This window comes from Corvus cornix, chromosome 4 (genome assembly GCF_000738735.6).
Source record: "Corvus cornix cornix isolate S_Up_H32 chromosome 4, ASM73873v5, whole genome shotgun sequence".
NCBI classification, from domain to species: Eukaryota; Metazoa; Chordata; class Aves; order Passeriformes; family Corvidae; genus Corvus; species Corvus cornix.
The window spans coordinates 1,640,591-1,654,750 of record NC_046334.1 but is presented as its reverse complement, the minus strand read 5'-3'; the positions used below and the strand labels follow the sequence as shown (position 1 = coordinate 1,654,750).

The 14,160-nt window shown below is 44.0% G+C and overlaps 1 protein-coding gene across 3 annotated transcripts in view; it reads right to left on the bottom strand.

The window, feature by feature from the left end:
• Nucleotides 1-81: 81 nt before the first annotated feature.
• The window catches only part of WRN (WRN RecQ like helicase), a 29,303-nt gene continuing 15,224 nt past the window's right edge, over nt 82-14,160 (bottom strand). Inside the window, exons 16-36 of one of the 3 annotated variants that reach the window (XM_010411332.3) lie at nt 13,772-13,854; nt 13,160-13,266; nt 12,271-12,458; nt 11,977-12,154; nt 11,240-11,421; nt 10,790-10,891; nt 10,346-10,438; nt 8,885-9,026; nt 7,935-8,108; nt 7,760-7,854; nt 7,411-7,486; nt 7,180-7,253; nt 5,991-6,069; nt 5,593-5,705; nt 5,281-5,395; nt 4,589-4,714; nt 3,537-3,699; nt 2,860-3,074; nt 1,637-1,708; nt 1,111-1,248; nt 82-405 (exon numbers count right to left, since the gene is read on the bottom strand). In XM_010411332.3, coding sequence (XP_010409634.2) covers nt 283-405; nt 1,111-1,248; nt 1,637-1,708; nt 2,860-3,074; nt 3,537-3,699; nt 4,589-4,714; nt 5,281-5,395; nt 5,593-5,705; nt 5,991-6,069; nt 7,180-7,253; nt 7,411-7,486; nt 7,760-7,854; nt 7,935-8,108; nt 8,885-9,026; nt 10,346-10,438; nt 10,790-10,891; nt 11,240-11,421; nt 11,977-12,154; nt 12,271-12,458; nt 13,160-13,266; nt 13,772-13,854 — 2,638 coding nt within the window. In that variant the 3' untranslated portion in view covers nt 82-282. Of the gene's footprint in view, nt 406-907; nt 1,249-1,636; nt 1,709-2,859; nt 3,075-3,314; nt 3,438-3,536; nt 3,700-4,588; nt 4,715-5,280; nt 5,396-5,592; nt 5,706-5,990; nt 6,070-7,179; nt 7,254-7,410; nt 7,487-7,759; nt 7,855-7,934; nt 8,109-8,884; nt 9,027-10,345; nt 10,439-10,789; nt 10,892-11,239; nt 11,422-11,976; nt 12,155-12,270; nt 12,459-13,159; nt 13,267-13,771; nt 13,855-14,160 lie in introns of those variants that run through there. The other 2 variants (XM_010411328.4, XM_019293032.3) reach the window with 2 other exon arrangements.

The following is a 14,160-nucleotide window of genomic DNA, read 5'->3' as shown; positions in this document are numbered from 1 at the left end:
GGCCCGGCCGTGGCCATGGCAACGCGGCCCGGGCCTGCCCGCCCTCAGCCCCGCCACACACACACAAACACACACACGCCAATTGATTTAAATCTTTTTATTGACGTCCTATTTCACACAGTGAAGAAGTCCTAAAAGTGCTTCTTGAGGAAGAGAAGAGGCAGCAGCAGGAATGGAGAGTAGAGCAGGGGCAATTAGAGCCTCTTAGAGGCAACATTCTATGCAGATAATGCTGCTGGCACTGGGAAAGAAGATTAAAAAAACACATCTTGATTTCCACATTCAACTGAAAATCCCTTTTTTGGTTTCTGTCTTGCATTTCTTGGTCTGGGTTTCAGGTCCAGCTGTTGCTGCCGAGGTTCCAAACCATTCTGGCACCCGCCTCTTAGCAGGGGGATGAGAGTTCTGGAACGAAACAAACGCACAAACACGGAAGGAAACGCACGTTCACAGCCTGGCTCATTTGCACAGCTCTACTCCTCAAATTCATGCTCAGCTGGAGCCATGAACAGTCCAAATTGTTCATGGAAGACTTATGCCTCACTTAAATCCAACATCTTATTCAAGTACCTAAGGGATTAAGAATTAAACTCTGAGAATCAAGGCTGAGAAGATTTGAACTCACAGTATTATCCAGCTTCAAACTGAAGCAAGTGGTTCAACAAGTGGTGCTGGTCAGAGACATGAGCTCCCTTTTAAAGAAAAACTCTTAACATCTGCACATACAACTTGTGTTCCTATCGACACCAGCACAAAAATCTTAATGTGATCGGCACAGCCTCACAGAAGAACCCTGTACTTAAAAGGAAAAAAAAGGAACCAAATGTCCTCTGAAAATGGTGGAAGCACCTGCCATGAGATAGCTGACAATGTACTGGGGGCAAAGTTTCCTGTAGCAGTCTATTGCTGTCCAAGTGGGATATCTGGACACAGCAAGGGCAATAAAAGCAACATGGCATCACTGCCTCAGGGATGTCCATGAGAGAAGTGGGCTGGCAAGCCATGCCCAGGTTTTGGCACAGTCAGGAACGCAGCGAGAAGCTGGGAATTTGGTTTGTTGAAGATCCCCACCCCAGCCACCGGGTCTGGGCTGTGCTCCTGCAGTCTCACCTTTGGCTCAGAGTCAGCAAACAGCTCCTCCTCCTCGGGATCGAGGGCAGCCTGGTTGGAGGGGGCCGGGGTGATGGGCTTCGAGGGGCCTGCTGCCCCCCTGCTCCCTGCCTGGCTGCCATCCACGCTCCCTGCAGTCTTCCCATGGGACAGAGAGGAAGCAGAATGTTATTTGGGTCACAGTCCATCATCAACAAAGTTCCAACACCTCTGCTTAATGAGGGCGCTGCCCATTATTCTTTTCACCACAACAAAACTTGAGCAAGTGAAGTTCACACGTTTCAAACACACAGCAACTGGAAATAAGTGCTGTATTTTCAAATGTGTTTTTACAGCTAAGGTGTCAGTTAAAAACAGCACAGTGGGCACAAGAGATATTAACTCATGTTTTCTATACTATCCTGCTGGTCATAGGTTGCAGCAGTCATGCTGAGACTTTTGATCAGCTACACATCCCCGTGTTACCAAAATCCTCACTAATGGCACGTTTACCCCGTGCTTTATTAGAGGAAGAACATCTGCTTACCGAAGCCAAAGGCACCACATGCAGATGGGGTTTCTCTGCTCCTTCCTTGGATGCTGGATTGATCCAATTACCCTGTAAAAGCAGCAGCAAAGTCAGCCCGTTCAAATCCAAGAACATCCATTAAGAGATTTAAAATTGCTTGCTACTGAGAATTATTAGAACCAGGATATCTTCTGAAGGAAAAGTAAATAAAGACTGCTTGGATTAGCTTTTGGATTTGCAGTCTATTCCTTTGGATTATATTAATTTGATTACTAATAGCATGTCATTCCCATTATTAGCTCCAGGAGCTAACAGTAGCAGGAACAAGTGTGATCAGAGCTCAGGCAGTCGGACTGTCAGGAGGTCAGCTGCAGGAAAAAGGTGGCTCTGACACAGATACCGTAGAAACAAAACAGCACTCAGTGAAACAAGACAATCAATTTGGCAAAACGGCAATGCTTGAAAAATTGCTTGAGCCAGTGTTTAAGAAGTCAGCCCAAAGCCCTGTAAGGAACAGACATGAAATCCCAGCACAGGCAGCAGGATTTAGAGTATGGTATTTCTCTTTACTATTCCCACCAGGTGCCACTCAGTGCAGGGTGTCCTTTGTACAAGGTGCTGAACTGGGACTTGGGGTCACAGAGGCCAGCAGACAGCTCAGACTATCCTGGATTTGCTCAAACATCAACAAAGAGCTCCTTATTTCCCAAGATTTGTCCCCCAGGAGACACTTGTTATCAGGCTGTGCCCAGCAGTTTCAAGCACTACAGAAACCCAAAGACTGAGACATTCCTAGCTGGGATTGCCTCTGGCTTTTTCATCCTCTTAGCCTTCCTGCTTCCTGCACAGTAGGAGAATCTCTCTTCCCACATCAGCTTGGTTATTTGGTACCAACGCACAGAAGCAAAGCAAGGGCACAACCCAGATTTGGTTGTTATGAAGGATCCAGCGTATCCAAGTTTTCATACTGGGAAGAACTCATAATGTGTGCAACAAACCACAGCTAAGCTGCACAGGTGTGACCTCTTCCTAGGTCAATACTGATTCAAAAAGAATCCTCAGCTTCTGCTCTGAGCATTCCTCCGAGAAGGAGGACACGGTTCTACTCAAAACTGAGGGAGAGATGGATTGGGAAGATGAGACACTAAGCACTGCTGGAAACACCAACAACATCCTGTTAGTCTGTTCCTACAAAGAAAACATTATTTTACAGAACAGCTTTATAACCTCCTTTTACTAACCTGTGCTTTATTCCACAAGGCACCTCCCCTGCTTGCTTGATCGGCTCCTGTTTTTTCCTGCTGCCCTTCAGGCCACACCAACCTTCTTTTGATGCCTAAGCCATCCTTAGATTTATTTCTATGCTCTTTCTCCAAGAGTACAATCATCATCTTGATCAGATACAGCTCAATATTTGCAGGAGTAAGTTTTCTAATTTCTTGAATTTTGGTAGTGTCTTGGAAAAAACATAAATACAATATTAATTGTTTAAGCTTCTTGCCTGATTCAGTTTACTTATGTTGTAAAATACATTCGTTGCACCTCATTAAAGCATAGGATGCATTAAGGCATAGAAAAGATAAGATAAAAATGTATGGGTTTGACTCGTAAGATCATGTGATAAATTCCCAGTGTGTTTTCTGAGGATGCCAGTCCTTACAGGAATACCTTGTCAGGCTGATGTTTTTTCCCAAAAACATTTGAGTAAATACAGATGCAAGAGGGATGTCTCAATCTTCTCCATACCATCGAGTCAAAGGGTTTGTAAAGGGCTGCCCCATTGTTATGGATTGTGATCAGAGTTATTTTACAGCTCAGCCTTGAAAGGAAAGCAGTGATCCTGGCATTGGCCCAGCCTTCCAGGACTGCTGGGTTCTACCAGGCGTGAGAAGCTTCAGGTACGGTCAGTGATGCTTACCTGAGTTAATGGGAGGATTGCGGATAACATCCGTAAGGACCTGCTGAACTCCAGGAGTCAAACCTGCTCGCTCCAGGCTCACAGTGTAGCCAGCTGCCAGGGCCTGGGACAGGTGAGTGCCAACCACAGCAAGGGGCAGAGATCTGCACTCACTTATGGCCCCCTGGGGAAACAAAGGCAGAAGGGATTCACATGGCGGAAGTGTCATTCCCAAAAAACAATCCAGAGACACCGGCACACAGCAGCACAACAAAGCTCCCCAAAACACTGCACGATTGCCAATAGTTATCTCATTGCTTTTCCAGCTTCTCAAGTGTGTTTCTGTCTCAAAACTACTACTTCACAGCTTGAGTGCAACACCTCACCTTGAACTCAGTCGAGATGAAGGAGCTGTGGTGCACCTGACCTTCCATGGGCCCACTTAATACAGAACATCCATGCAGAACATGGATAAGAGCACCAAAACAACTTCCCCTTCATTTTCACATGTTGGGTGAATTCTCCTCTTAGAACAGTTGCCTTGAAGAAAAGCATCTCAAACTTGATTGACCCAAACTTGTTTTTCTCAAGGACAGATTTCCAACTGGAATCTTGTACTCTTCAAAAAAGCACACTTCAAGTTTCTACTCATTTCTCCAGAAGGAATACATACACTGTGCATATCATCAGGATTAGTGGATACAGAGCATCAAGCTGTCCATTAATAATTGTACAACTATTTCTTGTTAATTCATCCTTAGGTACACTTTTAACTTGGGGACCACCTGACCCACACTCTTGGGAGGGGCAAAGCAAAAGCCAAAGCAACTTAAGTTTCTTACTGTGGAATTAAAAACTCACTGTATCCCACCTCAGTTTTCCAGACCACTACTTCCAGAGTTAAGGAAGAAGATCTGCCATTTCCCAGGAAAGGTACTGCCTCAGAGTTTTAAAGCAACCCATCCCAGCACTGTGCAGAGCATTTAAGAGCACTGCACATCCCCCTCCTCTAGACAAAGCATCTCTGCTGTCAGTTTTCAGCAAATCGAAAGCCTCCACAGGCAAGAGCTTACCAGAGAGTAATTTTTCTCCTGGAACAGGATATATGTGACTTCCTCTGAGCGAGAAAGGGCTCTAGCACACTTCCAGGGAGATGCTTCTTTCTGAACCTTAGGTGCAGATGTGGGGAATGTGTCGGTCTAAGTGAGAAAAAGCAGAATTAAACGAATTATATCCCGGTGACAACCGGTGGATCGCCCTCCCATTATGTGAAGTTATCTGAAGAAGTAATATTAACAAAATCATTAATCTGTCTGGAGGTTGGTTTTGACCCCAAATCCATGTTCTTAAAAAAGAAAGTAAAGAAGAGAGGGAAAACGAAAGCAAGGAGGGAATCCAGATGGACACCCACATGTTGCCATCTTACTAAAACCAGGCATGGCATTGTCCAAGGAACTTGGAAATAAAACCAGACAGAAAAAAGTGCCCAGGCCAACACATCGTCTTATGTATTTCTCATTCCATGTGAAACTATTCCATCAAAACAAACTGTGGCATTCAGTCTGCATGGGAAACTCCCCCATTTGAGCTAAACTTTCTCAACACAGACTCCTTGAAAACAACTAAAAAACTAGGCATGCTTTTGGTTCCTATTCCTAGATCATAGTATTTTAACAGAAAGACTAATCTATGGAGTCCAATAGCTGCAGAACAAATCCCATTCTTAAGGCTCCTGCCAAGGAGAAGACACTTGAGTTCATCATACCTGCAAACCATTTACTTGGCAGAAGTCCTTAATTTCAGCCAGGAGAGGCGTCAGCATGGTGGACTTGGCTTCAGACACACCATCGATTTTCTTCAGGTTCTCAATGTTCGTAGGCCTGGTTTAGGATGAAGAATGCAACAACACAGACATTCCCAAAATACTGCTGCCCAATGCCTTTTAGTAGCTGGGGGAGGCACTTCCGATGCTTCCCCAGCTGAGCTGCCCCACTCTCCCAACCGAAGCAGGAAAGGGATTTGTGACTTGGCTTGCAACCTCCCCAGGTTGTACAACATGTCTGCATGCTGGCTTTACCTTATCCGGGCCATCTCCACCAGGATCTTATTGGTGGCCAAGACAGCTGGAGGAATTTCGTTCTCATTAGCTACCTTCTGTCTAGCAGTCAGCAGCTTGCCATACAGAGCAGTCTGGGAAGGAAGGAGCCAAATTCTCAGGAAGCAGCTCTATACCACTCACAGGTCTATTTGTTACAAGAGCAAAGGTTACCACTTCCCTTATCTTTCCAATAATACACAAAAGCCCTGCAATCCATTAATCCCTCCTAGTGTATTTAAGCCCTATTCTGGGACTTCTATTCAAAACAACTCAGTAATTTTAGGAGCTGTCCAAGCCAACTGCCCAAACACAGGACAACTGCAGTTTACAGGCTGACTGCAATTCAGAGATATCCTCCCTATCCCGCAAAAGCTTACCTCTAGTTCTTTTTCTCGGGATGAAACACCTGGTTCTTGGGGCTTCAGAGGAGATTTCAGTGGTGAGCGCCCTGAAACACTAACAAAAAAATCAACTGTAAGCAAGCCTTGCTTCCCATGAGTTTATTCAGGGACTTGGTTCAAGGCTGTGGGAGAGCAGCAGCCCAGCTTATTTTGCCAGCTCCAACAGCACCTCATGCCAGCTCTGCACCCAGGCTGGACTGGAGCTGGTTGGGGTAGAACCAGCAGGATCCTTAATGTCACAGTTTCTCTGATCTCATGCTGCAACTCACAAACACGCTCTTATTGCACAAAGCTCAAGCAGATGAAATCATATCTGTGGGAGTTTGGGGAGAAAAAAAACAACCCAACCCACCAATATCTCTTAAGAGCTGGATTGCCCTATCTTGAACAGTCACTGGTCCCCTCTGACATCCCACCTTTCATTTTTGCCCATGGCTGCGAACATTAATCCTGGCAAACAGCACTGATCATCTTAAAACCGTCAGAGACAGGGACACAGCTGCTCTGCTGTGAGTGGAATTAGCACAGCTCCCAGTCCACAGGCTCATGGACTTGGGGACATTTACCCTTGATTGGACTGCCATGATTACACTGCAGTATCTGTTAGGAGACAAGCTGGACTAAGAGCCTCCTTTCCTAAGCACAGTGCAAAATAACTTGGATTTTAACTGTCCCTAAAATAATCTATCTTCACATGGCTGCAGTGGCAACTATTCACCTAAGTGACGCAGCCTCTCTTCCTGTCATCTGCCAGCACCAGAATGGTCGCCTGAAGGAGGAATCCACTCAGAAATACAAGGTGCATTTAATCTGAAGCAGCACATGAGCCAGGAAAACAAATTACTTGGTCTACTTTTTGCAAGAGGTTATTTGATTTCTTTTGACCTGAGGGAGCCTTGACTTGGTCTCAGTACTCTCCAGCCCAGTGTGGAAAGGCAGAGCCCTCCATGCTCCCTGATGTTAACTGTTCAATCTTGTCAATACAATATATTTTGAAATATAATGCAGTGTACAGCAAGTTTTAGGCACTTGGTTTTTTAAATGCATTCAACATTTCCACACCCACTTCACATGAGAATGCTCATTTTAAGGATCACTCGACAAGCAGTCTACCCATTAACACAGTCAAAATTAGGCAAATCTCCTTTAATTCCAAGAACTGTACCTGTTAAGTATGTTAGTGCTTCGTGGTGGAGTTTTACCTTTCCTGTCATAGGAGAACATCTCAACCAGAGATATCTTTAAAAAATCAGAAAAACAAGACAAATGCTGATTTACAATCTTTTCACTGAGTTTGCTGTTGATAAAATATTAATTTGTGATATGTCTGCAAGTTGGGGGTTTTTTTAATGAGCAAGGACGGATCACACTGCTGGAGGGTTGTACTGGTACAGACCTGCTTGCCTGGTGACTGTGTTGCTCCCTTTGTGCTTGGGGAGCGCTGCTTGGACAGCATTGGCGAACGTCTGCTGCTGTAATGCAATTAATTATATCTTAATTCCATTGAATAGTGACACTGCCCTTCAAAAAATAACATTTTGCTAAGCAAACTTATTTCAAGTTGGTGCAGGGATGTATTTGGCAAATCAAGTTACTGATTAATTATTAGAATCATCATTCTTCATGAAAAAATCCAGAACGCTGAGCCTCCTCCTGTTCAACCCTGCCTCCTCCAAAAGCAGGTTTCAGAGACAGATCTGATGTTAGTAAAGAAGTGTTCAAGAGAACACATGTGCTACAATTACCTGGTAGAAGGTCTCTGCAGATTAAGGTCTTCACTAGACTGTAACAGAAGACTTGGATTTGAGGCAGATCCAGCTTTTGACAGCCAATTTCTACCCTGTAAGAAATAAACCACACGACTTAGCTATGGATTACTCAGGAGGAGCTCTCAGTGGGTCATTTCACAACCAGAATTACCTTCTGGGTGAGCACACAAATGGTTGCAAACTTGTTGTTATGGCCTGAGACTTCTTTGAGGAACCCTTCCATTATCAGCTGCTGGCAGAGCTGTTTCCACCAGTTCTCTGGCCACTCTTTTCCACAGCCAAAGAGAGGGTGCCTCCGGTACCGGTCTGGCAAGCGTTGAGAGCACTGAAATTTTTGAAACAATCTCTCAGATTTGTCCACTCCTTGTGCAGGAAAGCTTAAAGTACAACCAGTAAACCAAAAGCCCAGTATGTAAGGAGCCTCCTCTAACCTATTCCACTCCTAATCCGCCTTCTGCCAAAGCTGGGACAAGTTCATTTTTCCCTAGATATACTTGCGTCATAATCAGCAGCTTAACTTTATTAAAAGGTTAAACAAGGGATTCACCCAGTTTTATCAAGTATTACAGGTCATTCTTTTTCTCCTCAGTTTGTAAAAATAAAAAGTGATTCTGTTCTTATTCTAATTTTATTTCCACTGAGTTTCTTGCTTAGTATTTCAAAACAGTTAAAATTAAAGGTGATAGAAATAATTTATATTCATTCTGGTACCCTACTTCCCACTTCACTACTCGAAGTCACTCAGCAACACAAAGCTGCAGTGGAAGCCATTGCTTCATTCCAACATAAGCCAACTAATTATTGAGCCAAGACGTTTATCCCTCATTCTGAAAAGGCTGTTCCTTTCAAGACAATCAAAAGGATGCATTTTCATAAAAACATTAAAGGACAATCATCTTGCTTGTTGCAAGGGGAGTGGAGCTGAGCAGCTTCCCAAAGTCAAGACTACCTCTCTATACAAACATCCATCTCTCCAAGAAAAATGGAATACACACACTGACGTGAATGTATATCCATGTATTGACTGATAAATCAATTAAGAGGGACACTGTCACAGCCTCTTCCCTCAGAACAAACACAAGGAGCTGCACCATCACTTACAGACCCTCGAAGAAGCAGAATTGGCATTCTGGTCCCAAACTTCTCATCCAGGGCACTCACTGCAGACAGCAGCTGGTGTGCTTGCTTCCCAAAGTCCTGCAAACCGCCGTCAAAGTCACTGGGGACTGCAAGGCGGGAGCCTCTGAAAGGCACAAAGGAAGCCAAGTTTAACACAAGCAAATCAAGTCCCCCCTCCCTTGTTCCAAATGTTGTCAGCCCAGTGATGAATGAAACAACCACAAGTGATTGGCGTGAATGTAGTCTCTAATGTCAGTCCTAGCTCTATACATTTAAACATATTTAATTATTTACGTCAATGTAACTTCAAGACACATTTATATTTCTATCAGTGTAACTTCTCAGGCAACTGTCCAACCCAACAGTAAGTTCTCCACAACACCTGCTGTTAAGAACATTGTCTCAGCAATCTTCTGAATTCAGCATTTAAATATTTGCATTGGTTTGGGCATGCACAACATTTCTCTCATTGCACTTAAAAGCTCTCTCCTGTTTCGTTAAGAACATAAAGGAAAAACGAAAACCAGGAGTAAAGAGTGACCCCATTAAAGGCTATGTAAGGTTTGTTAATGCATTTGTTACTGACTCAAAGAACCCACTGAAAAATTACTGGCACAAACCAGTTCTAAGGAGAAAAAGGAAAATTATGTATTTCAAATTATTTCAGTTCTGCAATACAAATTCACTACCTGGATCTTTATTAGCACAGCAAGGTAGCTGCAAAGAGGAAATTATGATATTTTAAATTCTTTTTTTACTTAGTTGCAGTAGAGGCCAGGCAAAGGTGTCCTAATCCTTGACATACAGAAATTCCTGAACTGGTAACACTTCACCAGAAAGCAACGCAGCCTAACATCTTGCTGGGGATCAGAAAGCATCAGGCTACCAGCAGGAGCAAGGAATACTTTACTTTAACTTCAGGGAAAGCTTTATTATAACTACAGAACAAAGTGAGGAAGGTGTTTCTGCTCATACCTCTGTGACTATCAGCCTCCTGAGTCCCCCTCAGCACATCCATGGAATTATTAGCAAGGTTAAAAGAGCGCATGTCAGCACAGGAGAACAGCTCCCTGGACACTGGGGCAATTAAGCCTTAGACACCTGGTACCACACACTATTTGTGCTGTCTTTTGGGATTAATTACCTAACAGGGCTTAAACTGATGAACAGAAGTGTTTTTCACAGTTCCAGGGTGTTGCTCTAAACCCCTTTTAGGAACTGCGATCCTGCTCTGTTTCCAGGCTTTCCCACAGCCTAACTCAGAGCTTATCATGGCTTGCTCAACGCATTAGCAAAAGGTTAGAGAGCTGTTCAAAAATAAACCTCAGGCTGAACAGCTGCAAGATCAGATGCATGAAAGTCAATTCTTTTAGATAATTTTCCTTGTAAGTCAGTCTGAGAGAACATAACCTCTAGGATCACCCTTCAGGGAAGAAAGCTTACCTGTACCTGCAATTATCACAGCATTCTTCCGTGCCCATGATGCCAGAGGAAACCTTTCGGAGTTGTCTGTCTTCAAAATGAGACAGGATGATTCTACCCAAGGGAACAAAAAGAATTCAATGGAAGACCAAGAATTTACACATTAAATTTATTGCAGAAAATAGAGTTGAAATCAGCATCATTAATTAATTCACTGGGGAACCAATTATTTAGCCTTGATTCCTCTAAAGAAAAAGTCTTTTTTAAAAAAAAGGCAAATAAGGAAACGTATAAATGTGCTGAAGGTTGTACTTTTGATACTGGTTATTAATACAGAATAGAATGTTCTGTGCTTGTAGAACACATTGTGAGTCCAAAATGCCTTCTGGTGACAACCCAGAGCTGTGGCCAAGTCTTATCAAAGCTGCCTGCAGTGACAGAGCACTAATAGGTTCCAGCACTCACTTCCTCCTGCAGCTATTGGACACCAGGTACTTCTCCATCTTTGCCAACATCTTCAGCTTGTACAGCCGGAACTTCTCGTTGTGGATCTCATTCAGGAGGCGTCTGAGACAGGAGCAAAAAATGCAGAGCCTTAAATGCTGACCACTATTCCCCTGTCCCACACCAAGAATGAAATATGCCAGACCATGCTCTCTAATTCACCAGGAAGAGCTAGAAAAAATACCCTACTAAAACCAGACCCAAACTGCCTGCCTGCTTCTCCACCACCTTGATCCTCAGAGCACGGGGCATGCTCAGGAGAGCACTTTATTCATATTCTTCTAAACATTATCCCAAAGAGGGTAAAACAGGAGACAGAGAGGTTCTTCCAAGCCCACAGGCTACTGAACTGCAGAGACCCACGGCAAAAGGCCCTGAGGAGGGAGGAAAGGGCTGTCCCCAGAGCTGTACCTGTTACAGGCCAAGTCTGCCGCAGCCCACAGGACGTGGCAGGCAGCAGGAAGCCCGTCGCGCCCGGCTCTCCCCATTTCCTGGTAATAGGATTCCATCTCCTTCGGGGCGCCGTAGTGGATAACCAGCCGGATATCGGCCTTATTGATGCCCATTCCGAACGCCACCGTCGCCACAACACACTGCAAAACAGGAGCCGCGCGCCTTCAAGTGATCCCAGAGACCACGCCTGGGTTAATGCTCACACACTCGGCGTGAATCTGCTGCCACAGACTCCAAGTCCAGCCTGAATTCCAACAGCTCCAGACCCACAGTGCTGAGTCTGAGTCTGCCAGAGCACAGCCACAGGATTACAAACACGAGAGGGATGATGTGCCGTGGCAAATGCAGGAGTGTTTTCAAGTAGCTGTTCTCAACAGGCACAAAACAGATCATGAAAAGGAACACAAGAAGTCCCAGGATTGAAATCTCTGCTGCCTAGGAAAGAAGCAGCTCACAGAAGTTGTGATCTTGTTCCAGCTACCAACATTTCCCTTGGATACCATGCATTTTTAAGGGAATTACTACAGAAATTTGAAAGATAAGCTAGGAATCTTATTCCTGTCAGCACAGACCAGCAATTTCTTTGCCCAGAATTACAGAGGACGTGGGTAACACAGGTCGGTATTGCAAAATTTTCTTCTACCAAAAACTCTGCAATTCTAAATAGGACCAAGAGAATTTTGTTTCCTACGTACCTGAATTTCATCCCTCATGAACCGGTGGTGGGTGTCTCTCCTCTGACTGTTCCCCATCCCAGCATGGTAGGTACCACAGGCCACATTGAGTTTATTCAGTGCAGACACCACATGCTCAGTGGCCTTTCTTGTAGGGCAGTAGATGATAGTGGGGCCTTCAAACTCATACACAGAACTGCTTAAAATAACAACAACAACATCATGTAAAGATACAAAACAAAAAAAAGCCACCTGCCTGTAAAAAAAAACAAAAAACCCACATATGAGGGATCAAAACCAGGCTTAAATCCTAACCTTCCTTTCCTGGTTAGGAACTGCTTCAAATCCCTACAGATGTCTCCACTTTGTTGTCCAACTTCGAGGTACAGGTTAGGTCTGTCAAAACTGGTACAGGTGACCTGGGGATTCCTCAGGTTCAGGCATTTCACTATGTCCTCTCTAATCGAGGGACTCGCAGTTGCCGTTAAAGCAATAATGGGGACCTGCAAAGAGAAGCAGAACAACAACCATGACCTCTCGTTGATTTTTTTTTAAATCAAAAACCTCAAGAGCCAACTGATATAGGATGTAAACAAGGCACTTGAATGTGTTTAGCATTGGATAAGTTCAGTCATTTGAAAAATACAGTTAATATTGAGCTTCTTGAACATTTTAGACCAAAGCTCTTGAAAGAGCAGACAGGGACAGAACCCTTGAAATACAAAGTTTTATTCTGAACATATCCTCCACAAGTCCACAGTAATCACTGATGTGATTAGCTAAATTTAAGGAGCATAGGATGACATTCCCAATAAAAGCATGTGAAGTTCAGGTCTGAATTTCTGAGCTTATGCAATAACTGCTTGATGAGTGAAATCAGAAATCAGTTGCGTGCTCCTACAAGCCACTCAGTCAGGTAAAACAAAATCCCCCAATATTACACCAGAAGCTTAGGGACATCATCTTCCTCAGCATAGGGATCCAAAGCAGCTTCAATTTCCTAGGTTTCTGGTAGTCCAAGTGCAGGACATCCTTTGTTTAAACATTAGGAAAAGCCACAAAGCCCAATCACTGACAGGGACTGCTCCAACTCCAAACCAGCATGGTCAGTACACCCACAGCACGACATTAAAAGGCTGATATTTCCAAACTATCACACAAAACCCTTTTCTTGTATCAGAAACCCAACATATCCAAACCTCACCGATGGCAGAGTCTTCTTTAACAAGCCTAAACTTCTGAAGGAGTTCCTGAAGTCATGGCCCCACTCGGAGATGCAGTGAGCTTCATCCACAGCTATGAGGGTGATACCTGGGAGACACAAAAACACAGCACGGACAAGCTCAAGTTTCCCTCAGAAGTGACCAGCAGTGCTTTACTTTTTGTTCCTGGAATGCTTTCTGCTGCGCCAACTTTAAGTCCTCTTTCATAAAAAAGGCCCAAGAACCTTTACAGTCTCCCCCCACCACAACCCAAGCTCTAGACATCCAACCTCCCTCAGGAGGATCAAAATCTCGAGCTAGTTCCAACAGGGCCTTTTCCCCACTCACTGTCTCTCAATCATAGTCACAAATAACCATTACAGATGTCATCTGTTGTACTTTCTGGATTGTAACACAAAGCCTGATGGCCTCAGACAAACACTCACATATGATCTTTTCATCAGTGACAGGATCTTGTGTCATGAATGGGAATAAATGGTGTCACTACACTCACCAAGAAATGGGTGAAAAGTCTTCAAGTATTAAAAAGGCTTAAACATAATTACCAATCTAAGCTGCCTACCAACTCATCCACAATCTTATCCCCAACTTACCAACAGTTTGGTCAAGGTCCTGAAGTAACTCTAAGTTCCCTGAACAAAACTCTGGAGTCATGTATATGACTCTGTACTGACCCCTGAAAGACCAGAAAAAAAAATAAAACTGTCACAGAAAAGAAAACCCCAGACACCTAAGTTCAATAAAATCATGATTACATTGAAAAACAATATGAGAACAAGAACAGATTTCTGATAGGGAACAAGAGGAATTAAGTGAAGACCATAGAAAACATTCCAGAACCACAGGAAAGCAAGGCGTTACAGGAAAAGGAAAAACAGATTTGTCAGCCTTTAGAAGGGACTGTTGTGTTGATGGCAGATATAGGTCTAAAACCTGACTAAAATCAGGTATAAATCAGAACACAGCTGAGTCAATAAGCCCC